The sequence below is a fragment of the Salarias fasciatus genome, chromosome 23, assembly GCF_902148845.1.
Source record: "Salarias fasciatus chromosome 23, fSalaFa1.1, whole genome shotgun sequence".
NCBI classification, from domain to species: domain Eukaryota; kingdom Metazoa; phylum Chordata; class Actinopteri; order Blenniiformes; family Blenniidae; genus Salarias; species Salarias fasciatus.
Genome location: NC_043766.1, coordinates 33,350,288 through 33,371,447, shown reverse-complemented (window position 1 = coordinate 33,371,447; position 21,160 = coordinate 33,350,288). Strand labels below are relative to the sequence as shown.

At 45.7% G+C, this 21,160-nt stretch overlaps 1 protein-coding gene across 3 annotated transcripts in view; it reads right to left on the bottom strand.

Moving 5' to 3' along the window:
- Positions 1-880: 880 nt before the first annotated feature.
- LOC115381379 (pre-B-cell leukemia transcription factor 1) overlaps positions 881-21,160 on the bottom strand; it is a 78,512-nt gene continuing 58,232 nt past the window's right edge. The window contains exons 4-9 of one of the 3 annotated variants that reach the window (XM_030082711.1): positions 17,704-17,894; positions 14,687-14,822; positions 13,186-13,234; positions 10,282-10,394; positions 8,418-8,507; positions 881-3,567 (exon numbers count right to left, since the gene is read on the bottom strand). In XM_030082711.1, coding sequence (XP_029938571.1) covers positions 3,475-3,567; positions 8,418-8,507; positions 10,282-10,394; positions 13,186-13,234; positions 14,687-14,822; positions 17,704-17,894 — 672 coding nt within the window. In that variant the 3' untranslated portion in view covers positions 881-3,474. Of the gene's footprint in view, positions 3,568-8,417; positions 8,508-10,281; positions 10,395-13,074; positions 13,235-14,686; positions 14,823-17,703; positions 17,895-21,160 lie in introns of all 3 variants that reach the window. The other 2 variants (XM_030082710.1, XM_030082712.1) reach the window with 2 other exon arrangements.

Sequence of the window (21,160 nt, the reverse complement as noted above, 5' to 3'; positions counted from 1 at the left end):
GAGCATGCAGCTTTCACTCACTGTGGAAGCTGTGAGAATGTCCCCCTTCACACCCTCGGCTGGCTCCGGCGTTGGGGGGCCGTGGAGGAGGAGGAGGAGGAGGAGGACGGCCTTCTCCCAGGTCGGTGTGGCGGCTTAAAAAAAAAAAAAACCAACAGAGAAGAAAGAGGAAAAACGCCTGCGTGCCGCCGCGCAGTCAGAAAAGTGAGAGGTGCAGCGTTGTGGCGAGACGAGTCGCTGACAGGCCTGCGACGTGTGAAGTCGTGTCCCGCAGTGGCTCCTGACCCCCCGACCCCGGCGCTCCGCCACACACAGCAACAAACAACGCCTTTATGCAACAAAAGGAACCATTTATTTGGGATATGCATTGCCAGTACAAATTAAGAGATAATCAAACCTACACTCCTTCAGCTATTTTATTTATTCTTCACAGGAAAAAAGAAGAAGAAAGAAACAGGTTTAGAATCAGAATAAAAAATACAAGTTTTCTTCCCCTTTTGATACCTTGTTGTGGTTGTTGTTTTTTTTAAACATATGCAGAGATCCTAAAAGTTTAAAACCTGTCAAGAAAAAGGCTCCACAATTTCACTCTGAAATCCTTATAAAAAAGAAGTTAACATTCAAAAAACACTGCAGTACGTTATTTTATTGAAGAACAAAAAGACATGCAACAAATAAAACATTTTATGTTTTACAAATTGTTACTCTTTTCATGTCTCTCTTCCTTTTATATGAAAAACTAAAAAGCGTCATTACATGAAGCTCCCATAATATTTGACAGGCAAAGTGAAGAGTAGAGTTAAGCCTTTTTTTTTCCTTTCTTTTTGGAGGAGGAGGGGGGAGGAGGAGGAGGAGGAGGAGGAGGAGGAGGTGGAGGTGCCTTCCTCCCTGGAAAAATAATAGAAAAAACAAAACAAAACAACAAAAAAAAAACCCCGAGCCTGGTGCTTTGCCGTGCATGGCCGCTCCTTGTCAGTTCACTCCAATGACTTCTGAAGACACGACTGAGGCGGAATCTGTGCATCACTGCGGCGCCGCTCGGCCCCTCGGCTCCGGCGCCGAGCGGGGAGCCGGGTGGAGGTGGGTGGGGGTCGTTCGGGCCTCTCTCTGGGTTTTCTCTCTCTCTCTCTCTCTCTCTCTTTTAATTTTATTTGGTGTAACTCTCCACGACTTTGTACATGTGTAATAAATACAAATACCTGTTTAAAAACCAACAAAAAAAAGAAAGCCGCGGTTTTTAAAAAAACGCATCTTTATTCTTAGTAAATCTAGAAATCCCAGCCAGGGGGCGACGTTGACAATAATTTTTCACCCCTGTCGAGTGAAGCCATCCGGGGGTCTGCGTGAAAAATCAAAAACTGGATTTCACGCAAAAATCGAAGGGGCTGCGTTAAAAACGGTCACAGCCTCAATTCAAGGATGCAAAAATAAAAACAAAGAAATAAAAAGGAAAGAAAGACGAGTAAAAGGTGCATATCTACATACTGTATATAGAGCGAGCGTTCTCGGGCTAATTCACATACAACTGTAGCGTGAAAAGTAACTCTAAAGCAAATAAACCAACAAAGAAACATGAGCTATTCACAAAATGCAGACATAAAAATATATTCAAACATCATCTGGACTTCTGTGCCGTCAGGGTGTTTCTGTTTCTATCCACATTAACACGACCGCTGCTAGTTTTTTGGCATTGATCAACGAGGACTGGAGCATCATGGGAAACCCACCAGTACCACTGAGAGGAGGATTCCCCCCAGGAGCCGCCGCCGCCGCCGAGCCACGGCCCGACGGCTCAGGTTTAATTCCACATCTGGAAGTGACGGACGGAGGGAAGGTCGGTTTAAAAGAGACGCCGAACAAAGAAAACGCCGTTTCACACCATGACTTCAGCCGGACGCAAACAGAATCACGTCACAGACTAAACGTGATAACAAAACAACCGCCCAAACAGAATTGTCACTGAATGGACTTCGGACAGTTCCAAACCAGCCATTTATTCTGTTTTCCAACTGAAAGTCGGCTTGAATTCAGAGAGACGACGTGAGATCTGTTAAAATCAGACTTCACTACAGCCTGATCTGTGTGGAAAACCTGGGCTTAAAAAAATAGATTTCTGATATAATATTTATACGTTTGGAATTCTAACCCCTAATATGTTTGGATCTTGTCAGTAAATCAGACTGAATCCGGTTCTCTAAAATCACCTCTATTTACCCAAATGCAACAGAAGAACTGATCCAGGCTGAAAATACTTTTAAACTCAGTTATGAAAAGAGAAAACTGTTCCCACATGTCTCTAGAGAAAGTGTAAAAGAAAAAAAAAAAGCACTGAAATGCTCAGTTGTGATTAAAATCTCAGGTCTTCTCTCCGAAATCGAACGACTTTAGTCTGATCAGATGAGCTCAGGACGACACGAGGAGATAAACCTGACGATCGTTTCTGTCTTTGTTTCCTGTTTCTATTTCACAGATGGCAAAATCTGAGTCAATACAGATAATGGTGGTTTAATTTAATTAAAATAATTTAAAACCCCCTCGTCGAAACACATTTTTGTCCAGATCATGAAGAAACAGGAAGTTCTTGTTCACTGTTTCCGTTATTTAATTTTGACACAAATTAAATTGCATATATTTGTGTGTTTAGTCGTATCCAATCGGTGGACTGAACAGCACTTTACTAATCATCTGATTTTCTCAAATGTTGTGCTTGGTTACATGATGGCTGTTTCAGCAGCTCCTGCTTTTTCAGTTCATCCACTTCTACAACATGAAGCATCACACAAAACCACAGAGAAACACCCTAAATGTCTGAATGAGAGTGAGACCAGTGAAGAAACCGGTCTGGAGCAGGGAAACGGCGTTCGGACCAGAGACAGAAACCTTCACAGGACCCAGGGCTGAACTTTGGCACTCGAGATCAGAAAAGAAACGACAAAGAGACGGCAGGAAGTCTGCAGCAAAAATACAAAACAAAGGTGTAAAAACAGAAGAGCTTTTTTTTTTCTTCAATGTTCAGTCTGCTGTTGACTTTGAGCAGAAGGTTGTTTGAGTGCAGTTATAAATTTACACCGTGGGGGGAGTGAGAGGCTGACTGTGAACACAATGAGAAAGAAGAAGAAGGAAAAACAGAAACGCAAACATGGACGACGAGCGGAAAACTGTACAAATGTTTGAGGAGCAGACGGGAGTCCGAGTCGGCCGGCGATGAAGGTCCAGACAACAAAAACGTCTTCTTCTTCTTCTTTTCTTTTTTTTGTCAGTCCGTAAACAGTTAACAACTTCGTCGCCCTCCCCCACGTGTGTGTGTGTGTGTGTGTGTGTGTGTGTGTGTGTGTGTGTGTGTGTGTGTGTGTGTGTGTGTGTGTGTGTGTGTTTCGTCCAGTCGCCCCCCCCCACCCCGGGGGGAGGAGGAGAAGTGGTGGGTGGGCTGACGGTTCAGGAAGGGGGGCGGGGGGAGAAGTGAGACTGTGGGAATCAGTTGGAGGTGTCGGAGTGAACGCTTCCGGGTCCTTCTGTGGGCGAAGTCACTGACGAAGGGGTGGGAGCATCCTGCCAGCCGCCGTTTGCCTGCAGGGGGAGACGAAGCAGAGGGGGGGTGAGGGGGGGTTGTTGTGGTTGTATTCATTACCCGACGAGCGCGAGTGGAGGACCTGAGGGCGAGGTACGAGTGCTGGAACACTCCGGACCCCAGCCCCGAGCCGCGCCGCCCCCCCGGCTCGGGTGTACCAACCTCAAATTACCGCGGATATCTCGGCGCGAGGCTGACATTAAGCAAGCCGGGCCCCATCATCCCCGCCGCGCTCAAATTCCCGTAATGAAGCCGCCGCAGCCCCAGAAGAAAAGCCAAGCTGCCGGGATAAGATTTCATCTAAAAATAAACTCCTGCAGCTGTCAATTCAAATCACGACAATAAATGGAAAGAGAATGGAGAAACGACACCAGTACAGCGAGCTGGAGTCACCGCAGGACGAGGACGTTCGTCCCAAACTCACCGCCTGCTCAGGTTACCGTGAGAACATAGGACGTATGATGGCGTTTGATTAAAATAATAATAATAAAAACGAAAACAGTGCCGTGATGACCTTTAAATTTAAACTCTAAAGCTTGGAGTGGAGCAGATTATACACGATAAAAGTTTCTGGGGTTTTTTTTTTTCACAAAACCAAACTATCACTACTGAAAATGACTGCAATCACAAAAAAGCCAATTTCATTGAAATGTTCTGCTGCAAAAAAAAAAACCAAACAAACTAACAAACAAACATCTCGTCTAGCTGTTGCCTCCTGCATGTTTCTACAAACTGACCGTTTGAGGCTAATGCCAGTTAGCTAGCTTCATGGCAGCATCACTGATATTTCGGGGTTGTGTTCTGTCTGCTGCTCTGAACGACTCCGTGTAAAATCAAAACAAAAAATGCACTGTTTTCTTTTACTGTTAGCCTGTTGATTCTGTGGTCCGGATTTAAGCCTCTTGATGGCAGGTGTTTGGGCCACACTCCTTATGTTTGACACCCCTCATCCACAGTACTGTGGCATTCCCATCATGAATTCTGTTTGATATAAACAGAAAAGATTCAGTAGTTCTTTCTGTGTTTAAGAGCTTTATGCATTCAGTGAAAACCTACAGCCACATTAAGATTAACTACTCTGGCAAAAGCTGCACAAACAACACAAACCTGCACAACACCGTAGTAAAAGAAGAGCAGCAGAAACTGGCGGGCGGCGTTCTCTCCTCGCCTACATAAATCAGCAGCAAACAGGCTGGCAGACATATCTCCTGCTCTTACATTATGCATCGCAGGCCTTCTTTACAGGGTGTAAAAGTGAATAACACTGCCTATTGTGGCAGTGTAAGATGTGGTAGAGCAGGCAGGCGTCCAAGGAGAACCGTATCTGTGAGGTCAAAGGACCGCGGGCGAACAGGGCCTGCATACGTTAGCAGCCTCTCCGGGGTTACGGCGCCGCCGCGCTCAGGTGATGTACGGCTCCCCGCTTATCTGAATATACAACAAGAAGGAGAGGGGGAAACTCCAGCACCGAGGCACAATGCAGATCTGAGGGAATATAAACAAGGCGTGGGACGCTGAAACGGAGACGATTCGCTTTGAGTTTGATTAGAAAACAAGCAGGATTTGGAAACAGGTCCGTCACATTGCTGGAGGTGAAAAGAGAATCTTAACTAATCTGTAACAAAATGGCATCTGAAGTCCTGGAACAACTTTAGAAAACTGTTCCATCAGAGAGACGGTCCAGCTTCTACATCTGTATGTGTGACGGTGTCAGTGTTTCAGCGTCCTGAAGGGTCGGCAGGAGTTTATCACAATAAACATCTTTACAGACTCAAACGGGACTCATATCTTCGCAAAAAACAGCTTTAAACAAGTTGTTAAAAAAAGAGGAGCTAAAAAGTAAAACAGCAGCTGAAATCTAAAACTGTTGTTTAAATTTCTAAAAGAGGTAAAATCACATAAAAAAAGGAGTAAAAAATTTTGAAAAGACAGAAAAAATAATAAAAAAAAAAACCAAAATAAATCAAGGCATGTTTTTTTTTTTTTTACAAGTAGTGAAACTCCTATAATTCAGCAACAAAAGTTAAAAATCTCGTGCAATGTTTACGGTTCTATATTATTCTCAGGCAACTTCAGAGCAACTGAGACGGTTTTTGTGGCTCGAGCAAAACTTTACAATGTTCCGCACTCTGTTTTCTTCACGGGTTCAAAGGTTAAACATGATTTATTTGGGGGGAAAGTGAAGAAACGTCCATGAAGTCTGCATGAAAACCTTCAGCTTCCACCCAACCACACGCTGCACCCTTCACCGCCGCCGCCGCGCAGCCGCCGCCGGAGCAGCAGAGTCCAGGTCCTGAAGTGTCCACAGCTTCCACCCCCGCCAGTGGGACCTCCAGCGAGCCCCCCTCATTCCAGATGTTGCTGACAGCTGTTATATAACGCCGCCAAGCCGGGCTGAAGCCGTCCCATTGTCTCAGTTTCAGCATCTGCTCTGTTGTTTACGTTCAGCAGAGCGCCCCGGCTGCACAGTTGTTGAGGTTGCACTTGTTTTTTTTTTTTTCAGGAGACGTTTCATCTGATTATCATATGTCCGGCGAGGCGTGACGGCGGCGGCGGAGGACGCCGAGCCGCGGCCGTACGTCTCCGTCCCGCTCGGCGCGGCTCGCTGTCAGGGCCATTAGCGCGGCGGCAGCCTGATCTGAGCAATGCGCTTGGAACGCTGTCCCGAGTCCACACTCCGCTCTCCTTGTGTCTGTCGTATCGATTTTCCCCTTTACGACACGGCTTGTCGCTGCGGATTTCCCCGCTGCTCTGCCGCCGCCAGCTAGCGGCCCCCCCCCCCCCATCCTCCCCGAGAGCCCCGCGCTTCCACCCAGACCCGGACCCCCTTCCCGCTCCGCCCGCTGAGAGGACAGCCCGTATCAATGAACATTAAGTGAAGCCGTAAATTTAAATATTTACAGCATCAGGGGGAGAGGCAGCGCCGCGGCCCTCAGGGGGAATGAGGCGCGCTTACAGGGGTCCCAGACCACAGGTTGGGAACCACTGTCACAGTGACGGAGGAATTCAAACTGTTCGTGAAACTGAGACGTTCTGTCCGTCGCAGGATAAAGTGAAGGGTGAAAACAAATCGGTGAAAACATAGAGGAAGAAGTGAGGGAGAAGCTTCTGACTCCTGAAGCTCCGCCGAATAAACAAACCAGAATGACCGCAGAAACCATCGCTTTTCTTTTCTTTTCTTTTTCAGGATCTGATTAGGATGAAACAGCAGCACTGCAAAAGCTTTCTGAAGACATCCAGTGACTTATAGAGATTTTATGAACTGCGAGTAAATATGATCAGATTTATAATTTCCCACAGGTTTTCATTAGATATGAATAATATGTAGAAGTGCTTTTTCAAGAAAGCAGGTCCTGAAATATTCTTTAACAACAGCAGAGAATTAAAATTCTCCATTTCCGAGCATCTCTGTGACTGAACTATGAAAGGGTTAAAGGAGAGATCAGTGCAGCGCAGCCGCTGGGAGATTTGTGAAGTTAACAAAACCTAAAGAAACATGCGGACGACGGCCTGATTCAGTCTGCAACGAGCACGGAGAACACAAATGGCTCTGAGGGGAAAAGATGAAGACGAGATGGAGACGAGGCGGCTGCAAACGGCCTGTTTGCACCTGAAGTTTAACTTTCACTCTTCACATAACAGACGAGAAGGCAACACAAACATGTGTTACACACAGAACTACTACCAGACTGAAACTCTGAACCCGGCTCAAAAGAGGGGGAGTCATTAAAAATATTTATATTAAAGAACAAAGCAAAATAAGAGACATTTAAAAACTAAAATGAGATAAAATGTGAGTAAATATTCAACGAGCAAAACACATGTAAGTAAATTACAAAAAACAAACAATATTAAATAATGAACAAATAAAATATCTAATATGGGTACACATACACACACACACGCACGCACACACACACACACACACACACACACATATAAATATGTAGTTATTTTACTCAGAAGCAAAGGGTCGAGACCTTTACACATTCTTGAATATAAATTCACCAATTTCCTCATTAAAGGCTTTTAATATTTTAGATCTGCTCAGTATTTTTCTAATGCAGTAACACTGATTATGAATTTACATGACCTTTTATTCTATTTCTCATGGAAACATCTGGAAATTGATTTAAAATCATAAATCAAATCAAGAAATTGTTGACCATAAATTACTGTTATTTAGAAGTGATTAAACAGTCCGTTGGAAAACGTTGTTGTTTCTCAGATCCTAAACAGGCTGAAGTCGTCAGTGGAGGGTTTCAGGAAGCTTCGACAGTCCTGCTGGGTCCTCATGGTGAAGACACAAAGTGTGTTTTCTTCATCTTTAATTACTGATCAGAGCGAAGACAGGAGGACAGACCTGTGACGCTGGGAGTGATCTGATTTTCACAGTTTGTTTTCAGTCCGATGAGGTTTTACTTTGTTGTGTTTGTTGTCGGAGGTGTTGCGCCCCGGGGGAATGCCCGCCCCCTCTGCCCCCCCTCCGCCGCCCCCCTCCGCCGGCCCCAGGCGGCTGCTAATCAGGAGTCAGGTGGTCCGGCTCGCCGGGCGTCACCTGTCCGTGCGGTCCTCTCACGGCGGCCCGGCCCGCTCGTGGCTGCAGGTGCTGCGCCGGGACCTGATGGGACGTGACAGGCCCGAGACGCCGTCCCCTCGCGTGCGGCGGACGGCGGACGCCGCGGCGGCTCGTGGCGCGAGCGATACACAAGCAATCAACTAGGTGACCACAGACTGGGAGACAAGTCTGACTAAGTGGCATTCTGAGCCCCGTGGCTTTGAAATAATTGGTAGGGAGAGAGAGGAGGAGGAGGAGGAGGAGGAGGAGGAAGGGGGGCGAGACACTTACATTGATGCCCTGCGGACTGTACATCTGGTTGGCTGTGAGTCCTTCACTGTATCCGCCTGTCTGACTGATAACATGGCGAAGGGTATCCACCTGAAACATTCGGAAGCAGCAGACAAAGCAAGGTCAGAGTCAACACAAAGGAAGGAGAGGCAGAGGAATGACAAGACAACAAGAGAGACAACAGCAGTACAGCGCTGCGAGCATGCCCTTGGAGACTCTGGGGTTCAATGGAACAAAAAAAAAAAAAAACAAAACAAAACAAACACAAAAAGAAAGGAAGGAAAGTCAGGGATAAAGAAATGTCTGCTTTTTGCCAGGCGAAACGTAACTGTTCATCCTGGAGATGGAGTTTCTGACACTTTGCTTCAAATCTGAACAGACGCGACACACTGTGTTTGGATTTTTGTCCAGAACTGACTATCAGTGTGGCCAACCGACGCTTCAGATAATCTGACTCCAATCGCTGATTGCAATATCTGGAGAAGATCCGCAAAAGATGGATGTCAGGCACCAAGAGAAACAAAAACAACAGACTTTTGGATCTTGGATGGAGGGAAAAACTCTCACCAATGTTTGAGGTATTGAACACCTGATTGGTCACTGATAGGTTTGAGCAGATGTTTTTAATCCAGGCTCCGTTTTCCGGACATCTTCAAGTGAAATCACAGAACCTTCGCTGCACCTCGGAGGCTCAGAGCCACAGAAAACAACTTTCTGAAAAGCTCCGTCTCCGTGGAAACGGGAGAACACCAGACGGTCAACACTCGGACCCGTTGCTGTGCAGATGGCGGAGACGCCGCTGATGCTCATGCTGGACATGCTAGGTGTGACCCGTTTGATTTTTCTCTGTTATTTCATTAATTTTACTTTTTCTCATTAGTCTGAAAATATTCCACAATTTTTGAAAAATAAATTTTATTAATTTTATCAATAAATGGAGAACACTGTTTGAACCTGAGGTGAAACAAGCAGGGGCGACATTGTCTTGATCCAGCCTATTTTTCAGCACTTTTTCTTATAAATAAAATAATAATTTTAATTAGAATTTGACGGTTGTTGCTCACCTCGCCCTGCTCTGTGTGTGCTGCAGGCCGAGGGACCGAGCTCGCTGTGACCGAGAGCATCCGTCATATTTTAATCATGTTCAGTCCGCAGCGTGGCTGGAGTGTGAGATCTGGACCTCTTTAGCATGTAGCATTAGCATGTATCTACGGGTTTCACATGAGTTGGACATAAACAAATATTAGGACTGCAGGAGTTTCTTCCGTTTCCGTGGGAACGGACATCGAATTCAAAACGCCGCTGTATGAAGGCGGAACCTTTCCGAGATGGAAGCAGAAGAACGAAGCGCTTTCACTTGAAACGAGGAGCAAACGGGGCCTGAAGCGTCGCGTCCTGCTTTAAAAGCAGGTAGCGCCGTTATGCTGGCTACTGAGCAAAACCAGTCAGGTTTTCACAGGCTGAAGCAAGACGAATAACATATCTATTGATTTATACACGACTAATAACATGTTCTAATGATAAAAAGAAAAAAAAAACTTTTCAGAGAACTACGTTACCAAGTATTACAAAAACTTCCTGGAGCAGGTTTATCGTTAAGACCACTGATAAACTATAATCATCGAAAAGTCATCGGCTTCCTGTCTGATTTAACTGACAAGTAAAAGAAAAATAAATCACTGAATCAATCAGTACTTCTAGTCTGACGGGACGGCTGCGCTGAGGCTCAGTAGCTAAACAGCTCAGCTCTGTGAAACCACTCCAGCTTCTGGCGACGCCGGCGGCGTTCCGGCTGTTTGTAATGACTTCCTGTGGTCAGCGGAGGGAGCAGAGCTTCCCGTCGCCTCTGCGAATGGGGCCCTACCTGCGACTGCACGTTGGCTCCCACCTGAGCCCCCTGGTACGAGTCCCCATTGAGAGACTGCACGCTCATGAACAAGTCCCCGGAGTTTGACATGTTAAAAGAGCCAGCAGAACCTGGAAGGAGAGACGGAGCAGTCGAATCACAGAGAGACAGGAAGCAAGCCAGGGCGAAGCGAGAGGGGCCCCGGGGCCGGGCCGGGCCGGGCCGGGCCGGGCCGGGCCGGGCGGAGCGGCATGCACAGGGTCAGCTGGCAGCCAGGCACGCCCCGCGGGGTTAGAGCAGCTGAGGGGAAACTGGAGGACAGACGAGCTGCGTCCGCTTCATGGTTTCAAACAACAAATAAGCACCGATCCAGGAGAGATAAAGGCATTGAAAACGCAGTCCAGCGTCAGGAGAAACGCTCGTTTGCTGCGTTACCCAGAGTCAAACTATTCAGCTTTCAATGAAACTGACCAAAACACCTCATATGAGAGTAAAGTAGTGGCGACTTCCTGTGTCAGCTGGTTTTCTCTGAATACGCAGCCAAAGACTGACTCCCAGGTCCTGATGACTCACAGTAAGACAGCAAAGACGTTTCTCACTCGTTGTTAGGATGGTAGTTTGAGAGGATAAGTCTGATGGTATTCCATAAATCACAACTGAAATTTCACAATTTAGCTCCACAACTTGACATGTTTCTCCACCTCTGAGCCTGAGTCTTAATGTCTCTGCCAAATATCAATTAATATCAATACATAAAGCCTGAAAAAGTCTCCTCCCGTTCCACACGGCTGCCGTAAATACATATGAAGAACTCTGAGAGGAGGTTTAGTGATTATACTCGTACAATGTCTTAAAACCAGCACTCAATTTTACTAAAATGTGTAATATTTCCTTTTTTTGTTGTTTTTGTTTTGAGCCCGTGGTTTGTCGTTAACTTTCATAAAACTGGAGACAAAATAGTCTCAATAGGTATAATAATAATTATTATTATTGTTTAATATTATTGCCATCTCTACCACTGATGGTGTGTGTGTAGGTGTGTGTTGCTGCAGGTGCTGGACGTCGTGGTAGTGGCTCCAGTCTGATTCAGCAGTAACAGCCAATAATCCAGGATGTCTGTCCGTCCTGATAAATGTGGGTAAAACCAGCTGGTGTGAAGTGATCACCGCACAGGCGAATCATTACGCCTCCATTCACGCCTCATTTTGTAGAAATACCTGCATCTTTTCGACTGCGTTTAAATGGGCTGCTTGTAATTAAACAACTGGTTGTGGCCGTTCGGCAAAACTTAAAGGAGCAGTGTGTGGAATCCTGTGTACACTGTTTACATTTACCGAACCTGTTGGTCTGTTTCCACGACAACGCTGCTCGGAACCACTGAAGATGCAAACTTTTTGGAAACGGATGAAACGCTGCGACTGCGCACGCTCACCACGGCCGCAACAAACTGTAGATAAATGCAAAAACGACGCGTTTTCACCTGAAACGCCGTCGTGTGAACGGGCCTCGGCAGTGAGTAATGCGTGTGTGCTGAGTTTCTGATCAGTGGCTGGTTCACTCATTTCAACAGGTGATTTTAAGAGGAGTGTTACGTGCACGTGCATTCATTATGAACTGGATCACAGTCTGTGGATTTTCTTTTAAAAAAAAGGCCGGCTTATAATTCAGGAAGGAAACTTTTCATCGGGCTGGGGAAACACAGGTTAAGAATGTGAATTACATTTTGAAAAGAGCTGAACGGTCGTAGGATAAATTTAATGAAAAAAACTAATTCCTACCATTATTGATCTATTCTAATTTTTTAAATTGACTCATTAGAAATTATGCTTTCAGAGTAGCTTTAAATTAAAGGTGAATATATTTAGTAAATATAACAAGAAGCAATTAAAATGCATTAAATAAAACTACATTTCTATACTAAAAGATTTTAAATCATTATTTTATTTTAATTAATAGAATCAAACTGACCCAAAACATCAATGTCCACCTTAAAACACCTGTAATTTGACAGATAAAATGCTTATCTTCCTGTGAAGTATTGGTTAACCACTCAGTTTTACCATTTTGGTGTAATATTTGAAGCTAGGTGCTGATTCTCCACCCCTGATTAATTAAACCACGGCGGACTCAGGTCCCGCTGTGAGAGCGTGGGCCTTCAAACGCCAGAAAACATATTGAAACCGGTCGTTTTCCCACTCATGGCTGCAAACTGCTGACAGTCAGCTGGATAAAAACTGATTTTGAGTTAAGACGAAGTGAATGACCGCTGGAGTCACACTCGTCCAAACACCACGCTCTGTGTGTGTGTGTGTGTGTGTGTGTGTGTGTGTGTGTGTGTGTGTGTGTTTCCTGAGATCAGTCGCGGTGGAGCGGCTCAGAGATTGAAAGTGGAGATGTTGTGAAAACGTCTGCGTGATCGATTTCGGTCGAATTAACAGCGTAACCTCACCAGACTTATCCTTCAAATGTCAGTAGAGACTCAGTAAAGGCATGAAAAACAGGATTAATTGAGACCAAGACAAAAGGACAGTAAGCATATGGAGACTTGGCATGGGGCTCAGGCCGGCTAATCTGGGACACAGCGCCTCGGCCTACAGGGGAGTTGTGCTTGTTAAAGGGAAACCTGTTCAGTAGAGGAGCAGCAGTGCACTGTCGACTGGCCGAGCCTCGTCTCAAGGCCCTAATGGTCTTAGCCCTTACAAATCACCAGTGTGAGCGCTGAAAAAGCCTCAGATTGCTTCATTGCACTAATGCACAAGAGAGGAGGTACATGTCTAATAGCTGAGCAGAGCCAGGGACTTCCTGTCTCACCTGCAGAGTTTGGAGTTGAGGGTGAATTTGCTTGGCTTCCATGTGAGGATGCATTAGCCGCATTGACGGCAGTTCTCGCAGCGTACATGTTGGCTTCTTCTTGGAACTTACCAATGTTTTTCTTGTATCTGATTCTTTTATTCCCAAACCAGTTGGAAACCTGAGCAGACAGAACAAGGGAATGCAGTTTAATTCGCACACACACGCGCGCACACACACACACACACACGCACATACACACAGCCCCTCCCGGAGCAAAGCAAAGGGTTTCATCAGTGTTTAGCTTGCATGGCTCTGGCGGCATGAGCGGCACTGTGGAGAGCCCCCGTCAGACGTAAGGGGCTACTGAGACCGGTGCTGTGAATCTGCATTAGCGGCAAAATGGAATGATTGCCAATAACAGTCTCATTATGTCGCCATGACTGCAGCTATCATCAGAACTCACGCAAGCAGCGATCAGTCAACATCCGCTAACACCCATTACGGCTAATGGACTCCCAGATGAAGCCAGGGGGTAATCCCAGCGCTAATGATAAACAATATTAAAATGAAAACTAAATCAATCCTGCAAAGTTTCCCATGCTCCGAGTAGGTAAACATTCCCCTTTATTATGGCTGAGGAGCGGAAACTCTACAAATCATCGGGCTAACCGAGCCCCTTCCGCCACCGGGGCCCAGCTGCATCCTTCAATCGCTCGGTATAAATTAATGAAACCAAGTGAGAAAACAATCCATTCCCAAATGATGGATTCAAAACACAAACTGCTGTTTACCTTGGCGATGTCATTGCCTTCCTTATTATCAGTTCTCACAGCGTTCGAACGGTCGGAGCATTAAGAGTGGCAGAGATGAAGAAAGTACAAGAGCGCCGCGCCGAAAACGTTTGGGCCTGCCGACGGCTGAGCGGCGGCGTGCGCTCACGCCAACATGGGACCGGAGTTACGTATTCATCCGCTGGTTACTGACGTATAACAGCAAGAATACTCAGGAATACTGGTGATAATAATAACCGACGCCAATAATTTTAATTTAAAACATGTACTAGCTTGAGGACGCAAAGTATAAAATGTGGTAAGAGACACTCTTCCAGGAGTCGCGCTGTCTCCACCGTTTTCATTTCAAATGTCAGATTGTGGTTGTAGGCTGAGTAAAAATCGCGTCCCTTCTGTGTGTTTTTCTGTTGCACATGAAAGCACACCTTCTGTATGTAAAATGTACCTTCAGATCTGAGAGAAAACTCGATCCACCGCACGCCGAGATGAAATACCGGCAGTGACCACTGTGCTGTGCTCAGCGTGCGTTACTTCAATGGAAACACCGTGTCCTTGGTCAAAAATAGCACTGCTTCGATTCGCTTCGCGAGATTACAAACTTCTGACACGGGGTATTTATACTGTGCGTCCTTTGTTGTCCCATTGAAAGGTACCACGGAAAGATTAGAGGAGCTGTCTGTACTCATGACAGTCAGGAAACCTATTATTAGGTTACTCGCTTTAATGCTCTCGGCAGCTTCACATTAAAGAAGACGGGAGAAAAAAACGTCCTCGTCTCGCCGCGGCGCGGCGCCACGGCGGCGCTACAGGTGGGACAGGGCGAGGTCGGCACGACGTACCTGGGCCACTGTGATGGCGCACTTCTTTGCCAGCTCCTCTTTAGCCTCCTCACTCGGGTAGGGATTACTGAGGTGTGAGTAGAAGTACTCATTCAGGATCTCTGTTGCCTGCTTGTTGAAGTTTCGTCTTTTCCGCCTGCAACGAGAAGTTAGAACAGAAATACAATCAGTCAGTGAAGTGCACACACTCAATCCAACACAACAATGGATTACCATCAATATATGACATTATTTAGAATAAATGTATAAATCTGACTACAAATACACATTTTTCTAAATGTATGGAATAACTTGTATCTCACTGTGCTTCAGTTGGAAGTTATAAACTCTAAAATAAATTATTGACAGTAAAGGCCGATGAACACGCTCAGTGACTAACGTGTGTGAAACTTCAATCCTGCAGAAGCAACACAGACTTCAATCTGTCATAAAAATGATTTTGCATGTTTTCTGTGATCATCTTTAGTTTGAATGAAACTAGACTTTAAGATTGTTACCAAATATGACCAGTTGCCTCACAAATGGTTGAAAAGCCTTGAGAAACAGCAATGAACAAATGACACTTTTTTAAAGGACAAGTACAAGTGGCTTTAGCTTCTTGCTGATACAAGCAATGATTAAATATCACAAAGTCTAATTTATATTGCACATCCAAACGATGCGTGACGCTATGAACCACCTCTGATCGATTCCAACAACCTTACAGCCGACAATACTCACATGCGTACTGCAGACTGCACTCGCTGTTAAAGAGAGTATCGCTCGTACTTTAAACACAGATAGCATGTAGCATCAGCGGCGTGTGAGCCCAGAAACTCTGCTGCTTCTCCAACTGCCTTTCTCCTCCTCTTAACATAACTTATAGTCTGTCTGACTTTCTTCATTCTTGTTCATATCAAAGAATCTTCAAACAGCGTGGGTTGTATTGGAGGAACACGAGTACTGGGTGCGAGTACTCGAGTACTGTGAGACTGTCTCATTACTGACATGAGCTTGAGATTAACGGGCACGCCTCACCTTCGCCTCGTCCTACTCTGGATCGACTTCCCGCACTAGAAACTTTCAATTGAGCTGCAGTTTTGCTCGGAGACACTTTGTCAGGACACAAGAGAACAATTTAGCCTGGAATTGCTGCTGTGCAGCTCCATTTATGAGCAGCTAAAAAACCATTAGCGGTGGCAATAATAAAAGCACATACTGGCTCATAATAATTAAGTTAATGTCTGCGATTAATAGTGACAAAAGAGGTTTCCTCACCGCTGTTTGTGCTTACACCAAGAACACTGAATTCAAACATTCCGTTTCAAAATGCTGCCATGTAAACGCAGAAGTTTTCTCCAGTTAAAAATGCAACAACAACACACTCTCACTTGGATTTGTTGTGGAAAGGGGGTCCTGTTCAAACATTTTACAGGAGAACATTATGAAAAAGGATCTAGTGGAGTTTAACACCAGTTGATATTTCTTTGAAATAAATGTCATTTGATTTGAAAGTAATGTAAACATAATAAAGACTTACTGATATCATCTAGTGTCTGACAGGAGCAGAAACTGCATTAAATAAATTTTTAATAAAAGCAACAGTTCATCTGATCTACACACCCTTTGCAACAATACTATTTTCTTTTTTTCAAATAAAGAAATATTACTTTTTTCAAAAAAATGAAGAAAAGATAGGACAGTAAATGGAAAAAAGAAAGCATTCCTCTCAATCATTGAAGTTCAGTTCAGAATTTCATCAATTGACATACTAGAAAAATATCTACATTATTCCCTATTTATGAAGACATTTTTAGACGACTGAACATCTTTTTTGAATCATATTACATTATTTGTATCTACTAGTATTTGTCCACAGTGTGGTTTAAATATTGGGATGCATTTATACTGATACCAGCATTGGGTATCATCATTATCACAGGTTTGAGTGGAGAGAATTAATTTAGCTAAATATGTTGTGTGACTTACACGACTGCATTGTTGTTATGTTGGTTTCTGTTTTGCAGATTTCAATGCCTCTTTGAAATGTTATTGTTATTTCATACTTTTCTCCCAATTTCATTGGTGGTTTTTCTTTCTTTGGTTTTAAATGTTAATCTCAGCTAATAGTTTTTAATTCCACAAATGTGCAAAGAAACAGTGTAAATGCATAATCTCTCTCTCTCTCTCGCTTCAAAGTATTAAAAAAACAGGCGTCACTGGAGGGGATCCAGCATAACACAATGACATACATTCTGATCATGAATATGAAAACGATCTGTGCCAACCCAGCCTTCCCCTCCTTAATGCAGAGATATCACATGCTGATGCCCTTGACTTGACTGACCCTCCATATCCTGTACCTAGCATGTCTGCAATGTGCCACATCTAAAGGGGGCTTTACATAAACTGGCGGGGAACCCTGTAAAATCTCTTTGCGTGTATCCACCGGTGAGGAGATTTGTACTAAAATCTCTGTCCCCAGCTCGGAAAGCCTGCATGAAAATATGTAAATGTGCGCAGCATGGGCTCCAGCAGCCAGTAGATTAATCAGTGGAGCCGAGCGTGGCAGCGCCTCTCAACCAGTGAAAGCTTTTCCTCTTCCTCTCCCCTCCCCTCCTGCCACCGCGCCACCACAATCATTTGCAAGAGAATAGATAGGGAGCTTTGTAAGGGAGCGCATGCCTCATTTAAATGTTATGCCTCCGACTCAGACTTTGAGTGAGATTTATCCTTGGGAGAAATGTATGCAAATCCCAAACACGCATCAAAGAGAACAAGCGATTACATTAGAAAAGGGAAACAGTTAGCGTTATGGAGCACGCAGGGAGCTCTTATTGGTAGCTACAGCATTCCAAATGGCATCCGCACGATCCGCGGCATGTGTGGTAAAACGCAGCGAAAAGTGCAACAGCATGTTTACAGCATGATAGGGCCTTCCTGCATTCATATGGATATCAGGCTGCACAGGATGCGTGTGTGATGTGGTTAAATGTGGAGGCTGTTTTCAGCGTGGCATTTTAAAGGAGGACACGCACCTGGCATCAAGGAAGCGGGAGCGCAGGATCATGACGGCCTCGCAGGTGCTCTGCTTGAGCTGCATCTGGATGGAGCTGAACTTGCGGTGGATGATGCTCACCATGCGCTCGATCTCTTTGGGTGAAATGGGTCGCGTGCGCGACTGCTCTCGCAACAGGTTCATCACATGGGTGGTGAACTCGTTGCATGCCTGTGAGAAGGACATACATACAAAGAAGCACATCAAGGAACTTTTCTTGAAGGTACAATATGTTTAAAGGTGTTAAATAATATCCTAGAGAGTCACGGCATCATCTCAAACACATCATGAATGTGGTGCAAGCAAGCCTGAATACTTTGTCTTGTAATACAAAATTATATCAACAAGTGGTGGATAGGTCACCAGAGAATGTTGTCTGGACTCAATCTTACTAATGAAAAATAAAGTCCAAGAGAAAGAATGGCAAATAGAAATACAGCTAAAACTCTGAAAGCCATACCGAGGACAGAATGGATACCACTGCAACTCACAACCTGTTACAATGTAGTGCAGCAATTAACAAGGTAGGTTAAAAGAATTTATAATAATCAGCACTCTGCTTTATCATGCTACATGGATATCACTGAAGGTGGCAACCAGATCAACCCACTGTGATTTTTGTTTTGTCTCATTGTCATATTCCCCGCCCCCCTCAGGGCGGGGAGTAATCGTGTTTCATGGTGTTCTGGTTCTGATCTGGTTCCGATTTAATTTCCACTTTTATTTCATGATAATGTTCATATTAAGTGACGGTTTCATGCTTAGTTTGAAGAGGAAAACCTAGATGGATTTAACAGAAGATGTGTCATTTTTGTACTTTCTGATCATGTCAGGGATGCTCCCCTGCTTGGGGTTGGCAGAGCCACAGTCCCTGGCTGTTTCGACCAGAATGGAGGCACTCCTTAATGTCAATGGAACACAGCAATCCAAAAAGCTATCAAAGAGAAGACCGTACTTTAGGCCTGAGAGCCTCAAGGCTGTCAACATCTAGCCTTCAACTCCCAAACCCTCTAGCCCTCTCATCGTGCTTGTTCTCTGGCTGCTAGCTCAAGGGCTGCCAGCCTGTTAACCCCAAGCCTTCTAGTCACCAGATAGCTTCCCAAAGGCCTGCAAGCTCAAACTCTGCCAGATGAAGAAAGAATGTGTGGGTGCTCAGGGGGCTGGTACACCAGAGCCTGCACTAGGAACAACTGGTCCACATTTTTCTCTGGCAAGCCGGTTCAGATGAGAATACAAGGTCAAAGGGTGCCGGGCACAGTGGTGATGTCAGTTAGCAATGTCAACCTTACAAGACCAACTCCAGCTTTTTGGACTGCCCCAAGTTTTCAAACTGACAGGGAGAAACATGCAGTCCACCGATGGAAAAGACACAGAAGGATTGCTGCATGCTTAGTTTTGATTTCAAGGTGATTTAAACACTGACGCAGAGCACGTGTTGACGTTGACGTTGATGTATTACGTATGACGTATTTTCTGGCTGCGTTGCTGTCTCGAAACCATTCAAGATGCACCACGAAACATATGCAAGCAATTACGAGCCAGACCATGTTTTAAAGTGGTCTGAGTGCAGATGCATGAAGACATATTGGTTCCTGTTTGACACTTCACCCGAGATGTAGGTCAATGCCAAGTATGAACAGGGCCTCTGACACCACAGAACTAGTGCTGGTAAACAGCAGAGATATTGTCACTGCTCCATCTATCATCTCTGGGTGCATCAACCCCACTGTGGAGCCTGCAGAGGTCTAGCAGAATCATTGATCCTGTGATGCATATTTTCGACATGGGAATCGACAGTTTGGAGCTGCACATGTTGGAGGTTACTGGTCTATTCAGACCCACTGCCATCTGTTCCTTCATCCATCTCCAAAGAATCCTTCTTTCGTCACTTCTGTAGCCCGACTTTGAGAGGGTCCTGAAGGGTGCACCTCTGCCAGTTCCTTTGCTGGTCTCTGAGGGTGTCCACGGAGACTCGCTTCGCTCTATCTCCTGTGCCCAACCCTGAGGGGTCCCGGAGGACCTGCATTTTTCATTTATGCTGCCCAATACTGTGTGGAACCCACCTCTGACACTTCCTCTACTGATCTTTGAAGGGGTCCAGAGGGACTCACCTTCTCCACCATCCTTTGATGGAGACCAGGATGAGCTGCCACTCTCTGTCGCTGTGCTTTCTTGTGCTGTCTTTTAGAAGTGGTTGCAAGGCCCACATCTGTCAATTCCTCTGCTGGTCTCGCCTCGGTCTGCTCCTACACCCAACCCTGATGGTGTCCCAGAGGACCTGCCTTTGACAGTCCTTCTACCCATCTATGGGGGTTCCAGGAGAACCCACCTCTCTCTGTTCCTCTGCCCATAACTGAGAGGGGTCTGCAGTTCCTCTGGCCAATTCTGAGAGGGTTCTGGAGAGCCCACCTCTGAAAAATAATTTTTCCCCATATTGGAGGGGGTCTATGAAGGCCCACTTTTATCAGCTTCACTAGTATTCTCTGATGGGTCCCAGGATGACCTTCCCCCTATGTTCTTGTGTCCACCTTTTAGAAGCAAGTGAAGGCCCATCTCTCCCAGTTCCTCTGCTGGCCTCTGATAGGGTCCATGGAGAGTTACCTCACTGTGCCCCTGTACCGAGCCTTGAGGGGGTCCCGGAGGATATGTCTTTGACACTTCTTCTGCTTGTCTCGGTTCCTGTGCCTATTGCCAAGGGGGGGGGGGGGGGGGGGGGGGGGGCAACATCTCACATCTTCATGCTTCGGTGCTCATTCATGTGGCAGCTCAGCCCCCAAAAGGGATCTCTGTCTTTGATATATCTTCCTTCAATCATACTGCCCTCCTGTTCAGGCACAGAGGGGTTTCTTAACCTTCGGCCCTTTGCTTTGCCCCTGGAAGAGCTTAGTTGCCCTTGGCAGCCTGCAAAACCCCAGAAGAGCATGGTTGCCTTTAGCTCTTTTCTTTTTTCAGAGGAGCTTCAGTGTCTTCCGCTCATTAGTTTGCCCCAACAGGAGCTTCATTGCCTAAGGCCCCATGCTTGTCTCCCAGATGACTTTTGTTGCTTTTGGCCCTATAGGTCCCATGAGGAGATTCAATGCCTTTAGCCTCTTGTTTGGCCCCTGAGGGATATTCACTGCCTTTCACCCATTAGCTGGCCTCCAGAGGAGCCTCATTGCCTTTGGCCCCATTTGAAAAGCCCCCAGAAGGGACTCATTGCCTTTGGAATACCATTAGGTCCCCGAAGAAACCTCATTTCCCTTGGCCCTTGCACAGCCAAGCTTCATTTGCTTTGGCCCCTCGAACTGCCCCCAGAGCAGTTTCATTGCCCTTGGCCCCTTGCACAGCCCCCAGAGCAGCTTCATTGCCTTTGGCCCCTTGCGCTGCCTCCAGAGAAGCTTCATTGCCTTTGGCCCTTAGCTCAGCTACCAGAGCAGCTTTATTGCCTTTAGCCCTTT